The sequence below is a fragment of the Carcharhinus amblyrhynchos genome, chromosome 4, assembly GCF_965287045.1.
Source record: "Carcharhinus amblyrhynchos chromosome 4, sCarAmb.v2.hapA, whole genome shotgun sequence".
NCBI classification, from domain to species: Eukaryota; Metazoa; Chordata; class Chondrichthyes; order Carcharhiniformes; family Carcharhinidae; genus Carcharhinus; species Carcharhinus amblyrhynchos.
Window position 1 is genome coordinate 71,833,513 of NC_137327.1, and position 15,472 is coordinate 71,848,984.

At 42.4% G+C, this 15,472-nt stretch overlaps 1 protein-coding gene across 2 annotated transcripts in view; it reads left to right on the forward strand.

Annotated features, from left to right (window-relative positions):
- LOC145342110 (dedicator of cytokinesis protein 11-like) overlaps positions 1 to 15,472 on the forward strand; it is a 269,092-nt gene that overhangs the window by 154,648 nt on the left and 98,972 nt on the right. For both annotated transcript variants that reach the window (XM_080187331.1, XM_080187332.1), the window contains exons 29-34: positions 121 to 204; positions 953 to 1,064; positions 3,726 to 3,904; positions 8,771 to 8,887; positions 12,501 to 12,597; positions 14,523 to 14,641. In XM_080187331.1, the coding sequence (XP_080043457.1) occupies positions 121 to 204; positions 953 to 1,064; positions 3,726 to 3,904; positions 8,771 to 8,887; positions 12,501 to 12,597; positions 14,523 to 14,641 (708 nt within the window). The remainder of the gene's footprint in view (positions 1 to 120; positions 205 to 952; positions 1,065 to 3,725; positions 3,905 to 8,770; positions 8,888 to 12,500; positions 12,598 to 14,522; positions 14,642 to 15,472) is intronic.

Sequence of the window (15,472 nt, forward strand, 5' to 3'; positions counted from 1 at the left end):
TACCTGCTGCCACATCTCAATGTTATCAATCCAAGGTTCATGCAAAGTAATAAATTAAACAGTGCAAATCTAAGTAGCTGCTCACATATCTTGCTAATTTATATATTCTTAATTCAACAGCGAAGTTTAACATTGATGAACAGAGGATTTATCTTCAACCTAATAAATGACTACATCAGCTGTTTCTCACCCAAAGACTCAAAGGTGAAACTTTCCCTTCATTTCCATTATCTTTATCAATAGAATAGTAAGTCTAACTGTTTTTGCATTCAGCCCATTAAAAGAAAAAAAACTTTGCCTCTTCAATGTGCTCTACGTTCAATGAAGCAACTTAAAATATGATTAGCATTGAAATGTAGGAAACATACCACCCAATTTATGTACACAAGATTCCACAAACAGTGATAATGGATCAGGTCACCTGATTTTTGTGATGAATGAGGGATGAATATTGGTCACAACACTAGGGGTAGTTTCCCTACGCCTTTCTGAACAGTGCCCCTTGATTCTTTTCTCTCTGCCCGAGAGGCAAGATAGGAGGGGGGAGACTTTCCTGTCCTGCCTCTCATGGGAATCGTAGCAGAGAGGAGACAGACCATTTAAAGGTCCGTTGACCTCGGGTGAGATTTTCTGGTTTTGGGACAACTGCAGTCGGAAAATCCCGACCAGGGTCCTTCTAGCTCAATCCCCTCATTCTCAACCCTGAGACAAGAGAACATTTACACAGCAACTGCAGTCAAAATCGCTGCTCAGGCAGAATACACACTTTTTTTTTCTTTTTGTATTCCCGCCTTTTCCACTCTCTGGCCCCTTTCTGTTGAATGTATAATTCCACCCACTTGATAAATGCAGGACCGTTAGCTTTAACCAACTGTGTCATCTTTTAAAACCAGACTATTAATGGATTCATTCACTCTTTAATATTCATTTGTCACCATCTCACTCCCAACAGGTACTCAGTGAATACAAACTGGAATTCCTGCAAATAGTCTGCAATCATGAGCACTTCATCCCTCTGAATTTGCCGATTTCTTTTGCGAAGAGCAGACTTACGCGGTTCCAAGGTACATTAATATGCAACAGAATTAGCTCTTTATTAATTTTTTTATTAGTGTGCTTTCTATCAGCTGTTTGTTTCAAGGAAATAATTTGGGTTTAATCTTATAGCATCTGTCTGTTAGAACAGTGTGCGTGGGAATATTGAGTGTGTCTCTGTGTATAATGAATGAATTGTATATATAAAATATGTGTGCATGTGCATAGGATTGGTGCGTTGACACAGTGGTTAGCACTAATGCCTCACAGCACCAGGGACCCAGGTTCAGTGCATTTTTGGGTGGCTGTCTGTGTGGAGTTTGACAGTCCTCCTGTGTCTGCATGGGTTTTCTCTGAGTGCTCTGATTTCTTCCCACAGTTCAAAGGTTAGATGGTAAATGATCATGTATATACATCAAGAGTGTGTGTGTTCTGGTTTATATTCGCAGTGTGTTTGCGCGTGTATGTGTATATTATCAAGTGTGCATGTGTTCACGCACTTATATACAGAATGTATGTTCATGTATGTTTTCACATATATGTATAACAAGTGTGTTGGTGCAAATATGTGTATCAAATGTGAATGATATGTATGTGTGTGTGTATGTATTTATATATGATATATAAATAATATATATTAGAAAGAGGCTCAATCCCATGGAGAGAATCAATGGTTTGGGGACTGATGATAGTGGCCTAGAATAGTTGAAAAAATTTAGCAGGAGTTCTGAATTTTGAAGACATCACCGAGGAAATGAGTGGAGATGATAGGGGCAATTCTCCCATCCCACTGCGCTGTTTCTGAGCCCGCCAAGTGTGTTTCATTCCAATGGCTTTCGTATAGCTCCCCACTTATAGGGAGCTGGGAGCCTGACAGTACTGGAGTGAAGGGAGGATGCAATTGAGACCCCCAGAGGGTTGGGTGCCGGGCGTGTCCCCTGGGTTTTGCCACCTTGGCAGTGCCAGCCTGGACCCCTGACACTGCCCAAGATGCAAAGTGTTAATGCCTAGGGGACACCTTGGCACTGCCCATTAGGCATGGGGCAGTGCCAAGAAGTTAGGGCCGAATGGGGCGGGGCCTCTGAGGAGTGATTGGTGGGGCTCGGGGGTCCAGCTGCCACTATGCATTTGGACTGAATGACAAAGGGAAGGAAGCCAGTGATTGTGACGTGGGGGGGTTATCAGGACTGCTGGGGAAGGTAAGATAAGGATGGGGCGAGCTTGGTCCCAGACATGTTCAAGAGCCAGCAATCGGGCTGTGGGGATGCGGGGGGGGGGGGGGGGGGGGGGGGTGGTGGAGGTGGTCGCACGACCAGCGGTGCGGGTATCGTGCGGCTAGCCAGCAATCAAGCTGGCAAGCAATCAGGAGTGATGTGGACTCACCTGACGAAGGGGCAAACTCTGAAAGTCAGTGGCATTTACTACCAAATAAACCTGTTGGGCTTTAACCTGGTGTTGTGAGACTTCTTACTGTGAAGCAATCAGGAGGCCAGCAAATAGGATAATCGAGAGCAGTGAATAAACCCAACTTTAATGCATGTACAGTGGCCCGCTTAGCGCTATTCTGCTGGCCTCTCTAGCAGGGATAGGCCCCGTCTCCAGCTTTTCAGAGTGATTTACACTAGTGCACTCAGCAGGGCACAGAGTGTTGCAGATTCATTTTGAAGCACCTGCTGAAAAAATCAACATGATTTACTCCAGTTTTTACACAAATTTGACACTTAGAATTCTTTTGGGAGAATCGCCCCAATGTTTTTTCTCCCATTTACAAGCTAGGATTAAAACTCTTGATGAATCTATTCAGCTTTCAGTCAGAGAGAAGAATCTTATTAATCATAACAGACCGATCCAGGAGACTGAGAAGTGAAGTGGTGTAAATAACATGTAGGAATCCACTTCCTAAGCCAGTTGACGCTGGTTCTGGTGTAGTGAGAGATGAATGGATAATATTCTGAGAGGGTGCACCATAGATTTGCTAAAGCTCTAAGCTCTTCTCAGGGAATCACACTCATTAGCCTGTGTAGTAATGACAAATATGAAGATCGATTATTTCTGAAGATAGGTTTGCATCGACAGTGAAACTTAGCGCAAACTCATGAAAGTGTGTTAAGTTTGACCAGTTGTTAACTTTCACAGGTCAGGATCACTGGATCGGATAGTGAGGGAAAGGGACAATTTGCGTGCTGTCCACGCAAATGTTAACGTTGGGTTTATTCATTGCTTCTGGCAAGTGTACGAAACTTTCTTAGGTGTTGTGTCTCTTTCCACAGTCCCACATTCCTGTGATTTTGAGATTGAGAATCTCAGGGCTTTGAAAATGTTAAAATAATTGGGATTCCAAGATCTGGAACTCTTAAGATTACACTCCCAGCCTAGTTGTTACTCTAAAGTGTTACTTGAATACTCAGACAGTGCAGCATCCATCGTACTGTAGAGCTGCCATTCCATCAACAGTGATATGGTGAAAATGACTCAATATTTGCTCCGTGGTAATTTTTTTTTATTTGAGCACGAAGTGCTTTCTTCAATCAAGGCAGCTGGTGAAAGATAAAAGTGGAGAAAATCTTTATTCAGTTTAATGTTTATTTACAGAGTGAAACATTACAAGCACACACCTCCTAACCCAACAGTCATCCACCCTTTCCTGCCATTATTTTAAAGCAAGACTTGTCCATTTCTTTCCTGTATAGATCTGCAGTTGGAGTGCACGCTCACTGATGATTTTTGCAAGAACCATTTCCTAGTGGGACTTCTCCTAAGGGAATTGGCCATTGCACTGAATGATTCTCGGGACATTCGATATGGGGCTATTGCTATTGTGAAGAACCTGATGATCAAACATGCATTTGATGATCGATACCTACACAAGGTACGAAGGTACCAGTTATTTTCACTGCTCAAGGTACGTTTAAGGGACTTTTATCCTGTGAGCAGCACGTAGAAAGACGTTACTCTCAAGTTGGCATGGGTGAGAACTGTACTAAGGAAGCTACAGTTCTCACCTTTCATCTCCAGATATAATGTGGATTGATTCATTTTCTAACTCTGCCAATGTGCTCACTTTGTGTACAGTTAGTTGGTTACAAAAATCTGTGACAACTCCTGGCTATGAACAATATGTGACAATTACACTAAATACTAAGGCATTTTTATTTAACTATCTAAAATATTATTAAGAATCATTTAGAAGGTGTGATCTTCCTGTCCACCGAGCACAACTTTTAAGTGTTATGTCTTTCAGTTAGTAGTTACCTTTGTGAAATGCTATGTTGACGTTTCCCATTCGTTTGGTGACACAGTGGCGGAATGGTTAGCACTGCTGCCTCACAGCACCAGGGACCTGGGTTTAATTCCTGGCTTGGGTCACTATCTGTGGAGAGTTTGCACTCCCCGTGTCTGCATGGATTTCCTCAAGGTGCTCCGGTTTCCTCCCATACTCCAAAGATGTGCGGGTTGGGTGGATTGGCTATGCTAAATTGCCCCTAAGTGTCTGGAGAGCTAGCAAGGTAAATATGTGGGGTTATGGGGATAGGGCCTGAGTGGGATTGTTGTTGGTGCAGACTTGATGGGCTGAATGGCCTCCTTCTGGACTGTAGGGATTCCATAATTTTGCTATCAACTGTCATGATGTAGTTGCACTTTGTGATCACTAAGTGTCACTGCAGAACCATTAACTAAAATCTAACACATCTGAATGCTCGAAGGAATAAAAAGATATTTCTTCTAGCATTGTTTATTGGTGTGATAATATGTCTAATTAGGACAGTCTTCATTTCTACATGCTAAATTGTAAATTATGAAACACCTTCTATAATATGCTATTGTTAAATTGACACCTGTCTGGTGTTAGGTGACTAAGGTTTGTTCATTATGGACAAATCTTTTGAAGGTCAAGCATTTTCAAAAATAACTTGAATTTATATTGCATCTTTCACTACTTCAGTACACCCTCAAATGCCTTATAGGCAAAGTGGTCGTAATGCAGCAAGTGTGACAGACAACAGACAATTTGTGCATTGGAAGATCCCACAAACACAACGTGATATAAGGACCTGATCCGTTGTTTCAGTGATGATAGTTGAGTCTAGCATGTGGGAGAACCCAGAAGTAAGGAAACTGGGGCACCCAGGAGGGAGGTTAAATCAATCCTAACATTAACACAAGGGAAGGAGTTAATTATTGAGATCCAGATCTGGGACAAGTCATAAATTCAGATAGACATGTTATAAATAAAGGCATGGCAGTGAAGTGCACACCCTGTGCCACATGGGAAGTCCTAGACTTGGAAGACCACAGGAGCAGGAGGTGTCATTAGCTGGAGGAGCTCAACTGCAGTTTAGCACATGGACTACCACCCATAGGTTAAGAGATGCAGTGAGAGGGGAATGAGTGACTGATGGACAGGAGAGGAGAAGGCAGGCAATGCAGGAGTTTCTGAAATGCATCTCACATTCTAACTGGTATTCAGTTCTTAATACTGGAAAGGGTGGTGATATGTCCAGAAGGTACAGCCAAAGCCAAGTCCACAGGTTCAGGGATGGCACAAGGTATAGGGGAAGCGAAGAAAAGCAATACTGATGAGAGAGCCAGTAATTATGGGGATAGAATGGAGATCTAGAATTGTATGTTGCCTCCCTGGTGCCATAGTGTAGGATTTCACTGAGTCATTGCCGAGCATCCTGAGAGAGGAGGGTGACAAGTTAATGTTTGTTATCCATGTTAGCACCAATAACAAAAACAGAGAGAGGAATGAAGTAACGCCGGCAGGGCTAGGGAAAAAAAGAATCAAAAAATAGTCCCCCAGAGGTATTACTCCTACAGGAGGATAGAGCAGATGAGTATGTGGCCAGAGAGATGTTGTGGGGTGGAGAATTTAGATTCCTGAAGCATCAGGACTGGTTCTGGGGGAGCTGTACAGATTGAACCTCAACAGAGCCAAGAGTGAATGGCACCTGTGACAGGGCAGCATTTCCTCAGTGCTACAACTGGAGGGTCTGCCGGGAATTCCATCCTCAAGTCCTGGAGTGGTACTTGAACCTACAACCATCTGACTCAGAGGAGAGTGCTCCCCCCTCCCCCGAGCCACACCTGATGTTCTGCTTCAAAATCACTGATATTCAGATTCATTTTCACCCAAAAACAAATTCCATGTGGTCAGTGACTGAATTCAGATAGGACCCTCAAAACTCCTTACACTGTGAGATCATACACAATGGCCATGTTTGATCAGGTGATCTGTCACCAATACAGAAGAAGCCTCAACAGTCAGATACAATTCCTCAGCACAGTACTTACATTCCCATCTAGGGGAGTGTTGGATCCTGCCTGATCTAATTGCTTTAAAATTATGTAACACTACCAACCTCCATTTAGAGTGAATGTCCCTTTTATGCCAAATTCAGACTATGAATCAGGAACATGTTTATGAATTCCTTTGACCACAGTTTAGTTTTCATCAGTAACTCAGATATTAGTGGCACCACTTAAAGATATGAGAGCCTTTCCCGAAAATGACGAATCCAATCAGAGCTGCCGGAATATTTTGAATTTAGGGGAAACAAGGAATTCACAAATGTGACTCCAGGTTCATCACTTACACACTCCCTGAAGCTTGGCCAAAAGAGGCTAAGCTGTTCCCTTTCATCAGTTCAGAAAGAGGTGTTCCTGATTCACATGAAGAAAAGGGTGAGTTAATCCAACTCTTTGCGACTTATTATCTGTAAAAATTACTGGGTTTTAAAAACTGGCGACCAGGGACGAAGAACAATAAAGATTTATTGAGAATACTAAGCAGGTCTAACATGCTGTGTGTCTGCCCATGCCCAAGTGAGAATTCCCGTGTTCCTGACACATGCCCCCTTTTCTACCCGCATCATCTGTGTGAACCACGTGGCTAACTTGCCTATTCTGTAAGGAATGTAAGCAAACTGTCAGCAGCTTAAAACAGCCTTGGACACTGCGATTCAGATCCATTTATAATCCGCAGAGTGGATAATTGGGGATTACTGATGCAGCGAGACTCCCTCAATTGTAATTTCAGTTGCGAGTAGGAGAATGAATAAAAGGAAAAGATGCGATACTGGGCAAAAACATCAAGGGAAAACTAGAGTTAAATATGAACAAAAAGGATGAAGTTCAGATTACAGGAAATAAACTGGGGGGGATTAGAAGCAATTTTGTCAGAGGAAGATCGCAGAAAGAATTTGCTAAGGTTCCAAACAGCAGATTAAGGCCTATGGAATTAGCAGGAGGTAGCAAAATGTATTAGAAACTGGTTCAAAAGATGTAAACAAGGAACAGGAGTTCAGGCCAGATTTTCTTTTCTCCATGTAAACAAAAGTGGATAACACTGTTCCACAGAGTTCAGCTCTCCTCGAATGGAGTTGATCTAAAGCAGGTTTGTTCATATGGGGAGAGGGTGGTTGTGGGGTGTGTACGTTTCAATATTTTTTTCATTCCAAGGACCAATGATAAATTGCCATAAGATTTCACATAACATTAAACATTAACTTAGAAAGATCAATACCAAACCAATACATTGCTGCTCAGCTCTTGTTAATTTTATTAATCACTCTTGTTTTCAAATTCTGCAAAATTCACCAAGAAAATCTTTTTGCTTAAGAAACAGAGCTAGGGAGAGAACCGACTGGGGGAAAATGGGGACCAGGCCTGAGCTAGGGAGCTGGGGTTGACAAACAGAGACGGTGCATTTACCTCTGCTGACACACACTCCATTATAAGCGTAGATGGAATTCAGATAGAAGTGAGGGTCGGGAGGTGGGTTGCCTGTCAGCCTGAGCTTGACCCCTCTCCCAGCCCAGTGTATGGATAGGTCTATCACTGGGTGGGGGTGGGCTGAGAAGGAAGGCATCATGGGAATCCAGCTCACTCACCCTCAGGGTATTCGCCCTCACAGGCTCACATTTACTCACTGTCTTACTCACTCTCTCTCACTCTCTTACTCACACGTTCTGACACATATTCTCACACACACATTCATTCATTTGCATTCTCTCACACACACACACACACACACACACACACACACACACACACACACACACACACACACACACACAGTGGCCAGTGTATGTGAGTGATTGGCTCCTCACTGTAATATAGCCCTGTAACACATTGCGCGCACACACTGCATTCAATCCCTAAACAATTTAAAATTAATGTTACTGTGGAAGCCTCAATCAGCAGAAGATAATTCAATCTACATTCACAAATGTGGATAATGTTAATGAAGACAGTCCCAGTTCTCTGACACCCATGATATGGATGGTAGCAAGCTCGCTCTCAGTTATGGTTCAAACCCCATTCCAGATGCAGACTAACACTCTGATGCAGTACTCAGAGAGTGCAGCACTGTTGCAGGAGCAACCTTCTGAATAAGACAAGAAACTGTGGAACTGAGTCCCACTCAGGCAGGAATGATCTCCTGGTATAATCTGAAGAGCAGAATTCTCCCAATGTCCTGGTCAACATTTGTTGTTCACCTGACATCAGTAAAACAGATTATTTTGTCTTTATCAGATTATTGGTTATGGAATCTTGCTATCCAAATTGAATTGTGTTTCCTACATTTAGAAAGAGACAACACTTCAGCAATTAAATAGCCGGTGATGTACTGAGGGTGTAAAAGGCAAATGCAAGTTCTTTTTAATTTTTCTCCGCTACCCGGATGTGTTAAAGTTTTCTGAAATGCTAATTAAATGCACTTTTGTTTCAGAACTCGCAAGCAAGGATAAGTCTTCTGTACCTGCCGTTGCTGAAACTGTTGTTTGAAAACGTACAGCGTCTGATTGGAATGAATCTGTCTTCTACCAGCATGAACTTCTCCCACAGTGTGAGTATCCAGTTCATGGTCACCTGGAGTCGCCATGAGGTCACCAGGAGTCATAGTGTAATCTTCTGGGGTCACAGTGTGTTGTCTAGGGTCAGAGTGGGATTGCGGCGCCGTCTAGTGGCATTCTGTTTGTAGGAGGAATACTTGAAAAGTAAAGGGAATCATTGATCCGAATTGAAACAAATTCTCCTGAGTATTAAAGCAAAGTTTTCTTCGCACTCTCAGAAAAAACAAAAGCATTCACAGGGTGATTAACGTTCTGGCACACAGTGGTATGAGCTCTCTTTCCATGGCCATCACTAACCACTTCACCATAGGAGACTTTCATCCCCTTTCACAACCGGAGCAATGAGGAAGAGCAAATGTGAAGTGCCCCACTCTCACCCTATCCAACTTGATTATCCCTAGTAGCGTCAACAGCAATAACTTTTCAAATCTAATCCCATTTTTTTCCTCCTTAATTTGTATCATCCTATATTCTTTCTTTTGGAATATGTATCTATTCAAATTATATTAGCTCTATCTCAGTTGCCATTTCTTAAGCATTTCCAGATCATAGAGTATGGAAACAAGTTCTTTGGCTCAACTTGTCCATGCCACCCTTTTTTTAAACAACTAAGTTAGTCCCAATTGCCCACGTTTGGCCCATATTCCTCTATATCCATCTTACCCATGTAACTGTCTAAATGCTTTTTAAAAGATAAAATCGTAAGCACCTTTACTACTGTCTCTGGCAGCTTGTTCCTGACACTCACCACACTCTGTGTGAAAAAATCTGCCCTTCTGGACCCTTTTGTATTTCTCCCTCTCACCTTAAACCTATGCTGAGTTGTAGGCTCCACGATCTTTGGGAAAAGATATTGACTATCTCGCTGATCTATGCCCCTTGTTATTTTATAGACCTCTATAAGATCACCCATGAATCTCTTGCGCTCCAGGGAAAATGTTCCAATTTATCCAGCCCATCCTTATAACTCAAACCATCAAAAAGCAGTAGCATCCTAGTAAGTCTTTTCTGCATTCTTTGAGTTTAATAATAATCTTTCTATAATAGGGTGACCAGAACTGTACACAGTATTCCAAATGTGGCCTTACCAATGTCTTATACAACGTCAACAAGACATCCCAACTCTGATATTCAATGTTTTGACTAATGAACCAACTGTAAATGAAATCAACTTTATATACATACTTTTTCTAATTCCCTAATAATTTGGGATCTAGTGGTCCACATAAAGGAAAAGGTGGGAACCATTGCCCGAATTCATTCTTTGCAATTTTAAATGATTCTTTCCTCTCCACTCATTCAGAAACTCTATTTGTTTTGTCAACTTCTCCAGTTCATCCTTACCCTTTTCCATTCCTGTGGAAGAAAGCATGCTTGGACCTTGCCCCATAATTGTCATCTCTTATCTTGTGTGTGCTAGTGTGCAAAAATTCCGAACTTTGCCCCACCTGGCCTTACTAAAGTCAGTGATAAACAAAGAACAAAGAACAACCCAGCACGGGAAACAGGCCCTTCGGCCCAACGAGCCCGCGCCGCCGCATCGCCCTACACCTATTCTACCCTGCATGTCTACGAATGGGACCCTACTCAGTCAGATTCAGGGAAGAAATAGTGTCAATTTGGTGGAAACCAATTAGCCTAAGAGCACATCTTTGGGGTGTGGGAGGAAACCGGAGCGCCCGGAGGAAACCCACGCAACCACAGGGAGAATGCGCAAACTCCCACAGACACAGGCCCAAATCCATGTATCTGCACAGCTAGCAGTGCTAGTCACTGAGCTGTTGTGAAGCCCGTCTATCGGTCCAGGATCAAGCACACACACCGACATGAAGTACTAGGCCACTCCTGGACTTCCAAGAGCAGCCCACGCACGACCCGCCGTGTGCATGCCCCTCGCTTGACACGAGGTGGACCTCCACCTGTGGAATAACGACAAAAAATATTAATCATACAGCCTGCCCTTCCGGTGTCTCCCGAAGTTTAACCCTATTTAATAGCCCCTACCATATCCCTCCATTCTCGTTTCACTCATGTGCCTATCTAACTGCATCTTAAACGAGTCCAACGTTCCTGCCTCCACCACCCTACTCGGTAGCGCATTCCAGACCCCCACAACTCTCTGCGTAAAGAACCTTCCTCTTACCTCCAAATTATACCTCCCCCCCCTCACCCTTAAGTGATGACCTCTTGTGTTCGTACCCAATCTCAGTGGATTTCAGCGAAGGCCTCCTTTGTCAATCCGATTCTTGCTGCCTTTAGTCTTGACAGCTTGCTGGTGAAAGAGATTCAATTGCATGATTCCATTACCAAAAAAATGCTGAAAATCTATCTCAGAACACCACATAAGATTGTTCGATGATAGGGGCAGTAAATGTGACTGCAAATAGCATATATTACCCTGCCTCAGAATGATACCAAAACGAATGGGGTTAATTTATGATCTGTTGTATAAATTAGTATTCTATTGGATGCAGAAGATTCAGTGTAATCTAATTGAGATGAGTAAAGGTTTTGATAGGGTAAAGAGAAAGAAATGATTTCCTTTAGTGGGGACCCTGGACCAAAAGGCTAAATTGCCAGGTCCTTCAGGTGTAATGTCAAGAAACTCTTCTTCACACAGAGAGGAATGGGAATCTGAACCTGACTCCTTCAAAAAGTCAATGAGATTAAGGGTCAAATGGACACTGAGATTGACAAATTTCTGTTAAGAAAGGCTTAGGGAGCAAAGGTGAATAAGTGGAGTTAAGTTATAGGTGACTTAATTGAGTAACAGAACAAGATTGACAGGCTGATTGGCCTGTTCCTGAACCCATTTTACAATGCAGCATTTGAGTAAAACAGCGCATCCAATACCTCTCACGATGAACACCGCCATAGAGGGTCTGCTGATTCGCTTTACGTTCTGTGGGGCTTCACACGTATATTTCAAGTACCAAATTTCTACAGTTAGCATCTTCGATGTTGAACACCAAAGGGCTGCAATGAATCAAGAAGGTCACTCACTGCCATCTTTACAAGCCAATGAGGCGCGAGCAATAAATGCCAACCTTTCCAGTGAGAGACACATTCTGAGAGTGATGGTTTTCGAAAGTTAAAGAATAATTGTCTCTGGTAAATACCAATGATAGCCTCAGTGACGTCTGGTTATCATCATTTGGTGTTCAGCAGCTGACCATCTCACTATTCACCACCTTCATTTCAAAAAGACTTTGCTAAGAGTCAATAACCCATTTAAAAATGTTGTCAATTGTCAGGATGTTTGGATAAATCTAATCTTCTGGTTAAGTTAATTGGTAAAGAAACCAGGAGAAATGAGAATAATTTATTTTATAGAATGAGTTGCAGTAGTTGGGAAATGCACTGCCTGGAAAGTCAATGGAAGCAGGTTCAATTCAACTTTCCAAAGGGAATTGGGAAAATAATTCAAAGGTTAAGGGGAGAGAAGAGAAGCAGGATGAATAGGATAGTTCTTTCACGATGGGCTGAAAGGCCTCTGCTGTGCTGTATTACTCTACAATTGTGAATTCTGTGCACAAATTTTGTATGTTAGCAGCACATGTTGAGAATCCATGATAAATAATTTCTTGGTTCCTTTTAAAAAAACAGAGTGTTCGTGATGACCTAGCATTTAACTTCTCACCAACAAGTGGCACTTCAACCCCACACAAGTCAGGCAGCTTTATCGACAAGGAAACCCTTTCTGGTAAAACTTCTTTTTTATTTGGTTCTTCAAAAAAGTAGAAAAATATGATAGTTTTATGACAGTAAATTTTCCATAGATGTAAGAGTGTTATAAATAATCAGCGGTATCATTTAATATGGCAAACCATTGTTGAACCTGTCTCGTCGCGTGCAACAAATGTGTTCACAAAGAGAAATGAAAAGCATTTATATAGCACCATTCCAAACCCCAGGATGCTCCAAAACATCTTCCAGCTCCTGAGGCCCTTTGGAAATGTCGCTATTATTGTAATGCAGGAAACCCAGCAGCCAACTGACCCCATACACAGCAATAGGAAGTGAGGCCAGATGATCTGGTTTCTAATTGTTGGATGAGGGAAACATATTGACCAAGACACTGGGAAGAACTTCCCTAATCTTCTTTGAAATGGTGCCATGAAACCTTTTATGTTCGTCTAAGAAGTCAAATGAGAATTTGGTTTAAAATCTGATCTGAAAGATCCAGCCAGAAGGAACCTCCTGAGAACTAAAGTGTCAGCCTAGATTTTGTGTTCAAAACCCACTATAGAGTTAGAGCCCACGTCTTCCTGGCTTAAAAGTAGACTGATATCACTGGACAAATTATTATTTAATTGAATTTGATTTCTCAAATCCTCCAGCTGCTGTGAACTAATCACCCTAGAGCTGCTGGCCTAATAACATTATCGCCGTGCTCCTGTCACATTTTTGAATCTCTCCATGGGTTCCCTGTCTCTCTAATTTCTTCCAGCCCCACAACTCTCTGGGATATCTGATTTTAACCTCTTGCACATCCTCGAATTTTAATCCTCCACCTCTGACAGCTGTATCTTCAGCTGCTAAGACCACAAGTTCTGGAATTCCCACCCTAAACTTCTTCATCTCCCTGTTTCCATCTCCTCTTTTAAGTGCAAAGGTAGAGCCACAGAGATGCTGCAGTTTAGGGTGGGAATTCCAGAACTTTGGGCCTCAGTGGCCAAGCTTTTAGTTATCTTCCATCATATCTTCATATATAGCTCAATGTCAAATTTTGTTGGTTAATGCTCTCACGCAGCACCTTGGTACACTTTACCACACCTGCTATATAAATGCAGGTTTTTTTTTGAATACCTGCCTTGGTAACGAGAATTGGATAGAGTTGTCAAGATGCGGTCTTAGTGCAGTTTGACTATGACTCCATTGACATCTATTCTCCTGATTGAGCATGTTCCATTGACCTTGTTAATTGCTGCACTATACATTTTGGAATGTTAATCTATAAAGCCTCTTTTAGTTTCATTTTTAGTTGTTTCAGCACCAGCTATGGAACGCATGTCACTTTATTTTTCTTTCCTCTGTGCAGTGTTTTCCACTCACCTGCATCAAGTTTCTGATATGTCATTGTAATGATGTTTTGGCCACTTAATAAACTTTTCCAACTCATTTGGTAATTTCTAAGCTGTCTCCTCTTGTTCCACTTTACCCAGTAGGTTGGTGGTATCAGCTGCAAATTTGATGCCTTCCATTGGTTTTCTGAATCTAGCTCACTTATATGGTGAGGCAGTGGCATAGTGATATTGTCACAAGACTTGTAACTCAGAGAGCCAGGGTCATGCCCTGGGGACCTGGGCTCGAATCCTACCAGGGCAAAATCTGGAATTAAAAGTCAAATGATGACCATGAAACTATTGTTGAACCATTGTAAAAACGCCCTTTTACTAATGCCCTTTAGGGAAGGAAATCTGACAACTTTACCTGGTCTGGCCTGTATGTGACACCAGTGTGGTTGACTGCCTCTGAAGTGGCCTAGCAAGCCATCCAGTTGAAATGTAATTAGGGATAGGCAATAAATGCTGACTCAGCCAGCGATGCCCACGTCCCCTCAATAAACAGTAAAAAAAAGGATTGATAAAACAGTGCTGGCAAACCCCTTCTTTTTTGTATCCACAGGTTATGGTACATCTTGTATTCCAGGACTGAAACGAGATGATTCCAAAAATTCCTTGAGCCTTGAATTTAACACATACCCAGCTGAGAGGGCTGATGAAAGACGGCATTCTGTGGACTATGTAATAGAAACTATTTCAACTCTTTTATGACATTTAATATTTTACATCTACTTCTGATCTCAAAAGTTTAATTGTGTGTGTGTCACATCTTATATTTGTCTGCATACACTGGAAACCAAGGCAAGGGACTTCAGACCAATTTGAAAAATAGTGCAAGGAAATAATATCTCAGGGGATCTGGGAGTCATTGGAATTTGGTTAAAACAGGATAGTGGGAGTTAGAACATAGAACATTACAGCACAGTACAGGCCCTTTGGCCCTCGATGTTGCACCGACCAGTGGAACGAATCTAATGACCCTCTAACCTAAACTATTCCAATATTATTCATATGCCTATCCACTGACCATTTGAACGCCCTCAAAGTTGGCGAGTCCACAACTGCTGCAGGCAGGGCATTCCACGCCCTTACTACCCTCTGAGTAAAGAACCTACCTCTGACATCCGTCCTATAATTATCACCCCTCAATTTAAAGCTACGTCCCCTCATGTTAGCCATCACCATCCGAGGAAAAAGGCTCTCACTGTCCACCCTATCTAATCCTCTGATCATCTTGTATGCCTCAATTAGGTCACCTCTTAACCTTCTTCTCTCTAATGAAAACAACCTCAAGTCCCTCAGCCTTTCCTCATTAGACCTTCCCACCATACCAGGCAACATCCTGGTAAATCTCCTCTGCACCCTTTCCAATGCTTCCACATCTTTCTTATAACGCAGCGACCAGAACTGTACGCAATACTCCAAGTGCGGCCGCACCTGAGTTTTGTACTGTTGCAACATGATCTCATGGCTCCAAAATTCAATCCCTCTACCAATAAAAGCTAACGCACT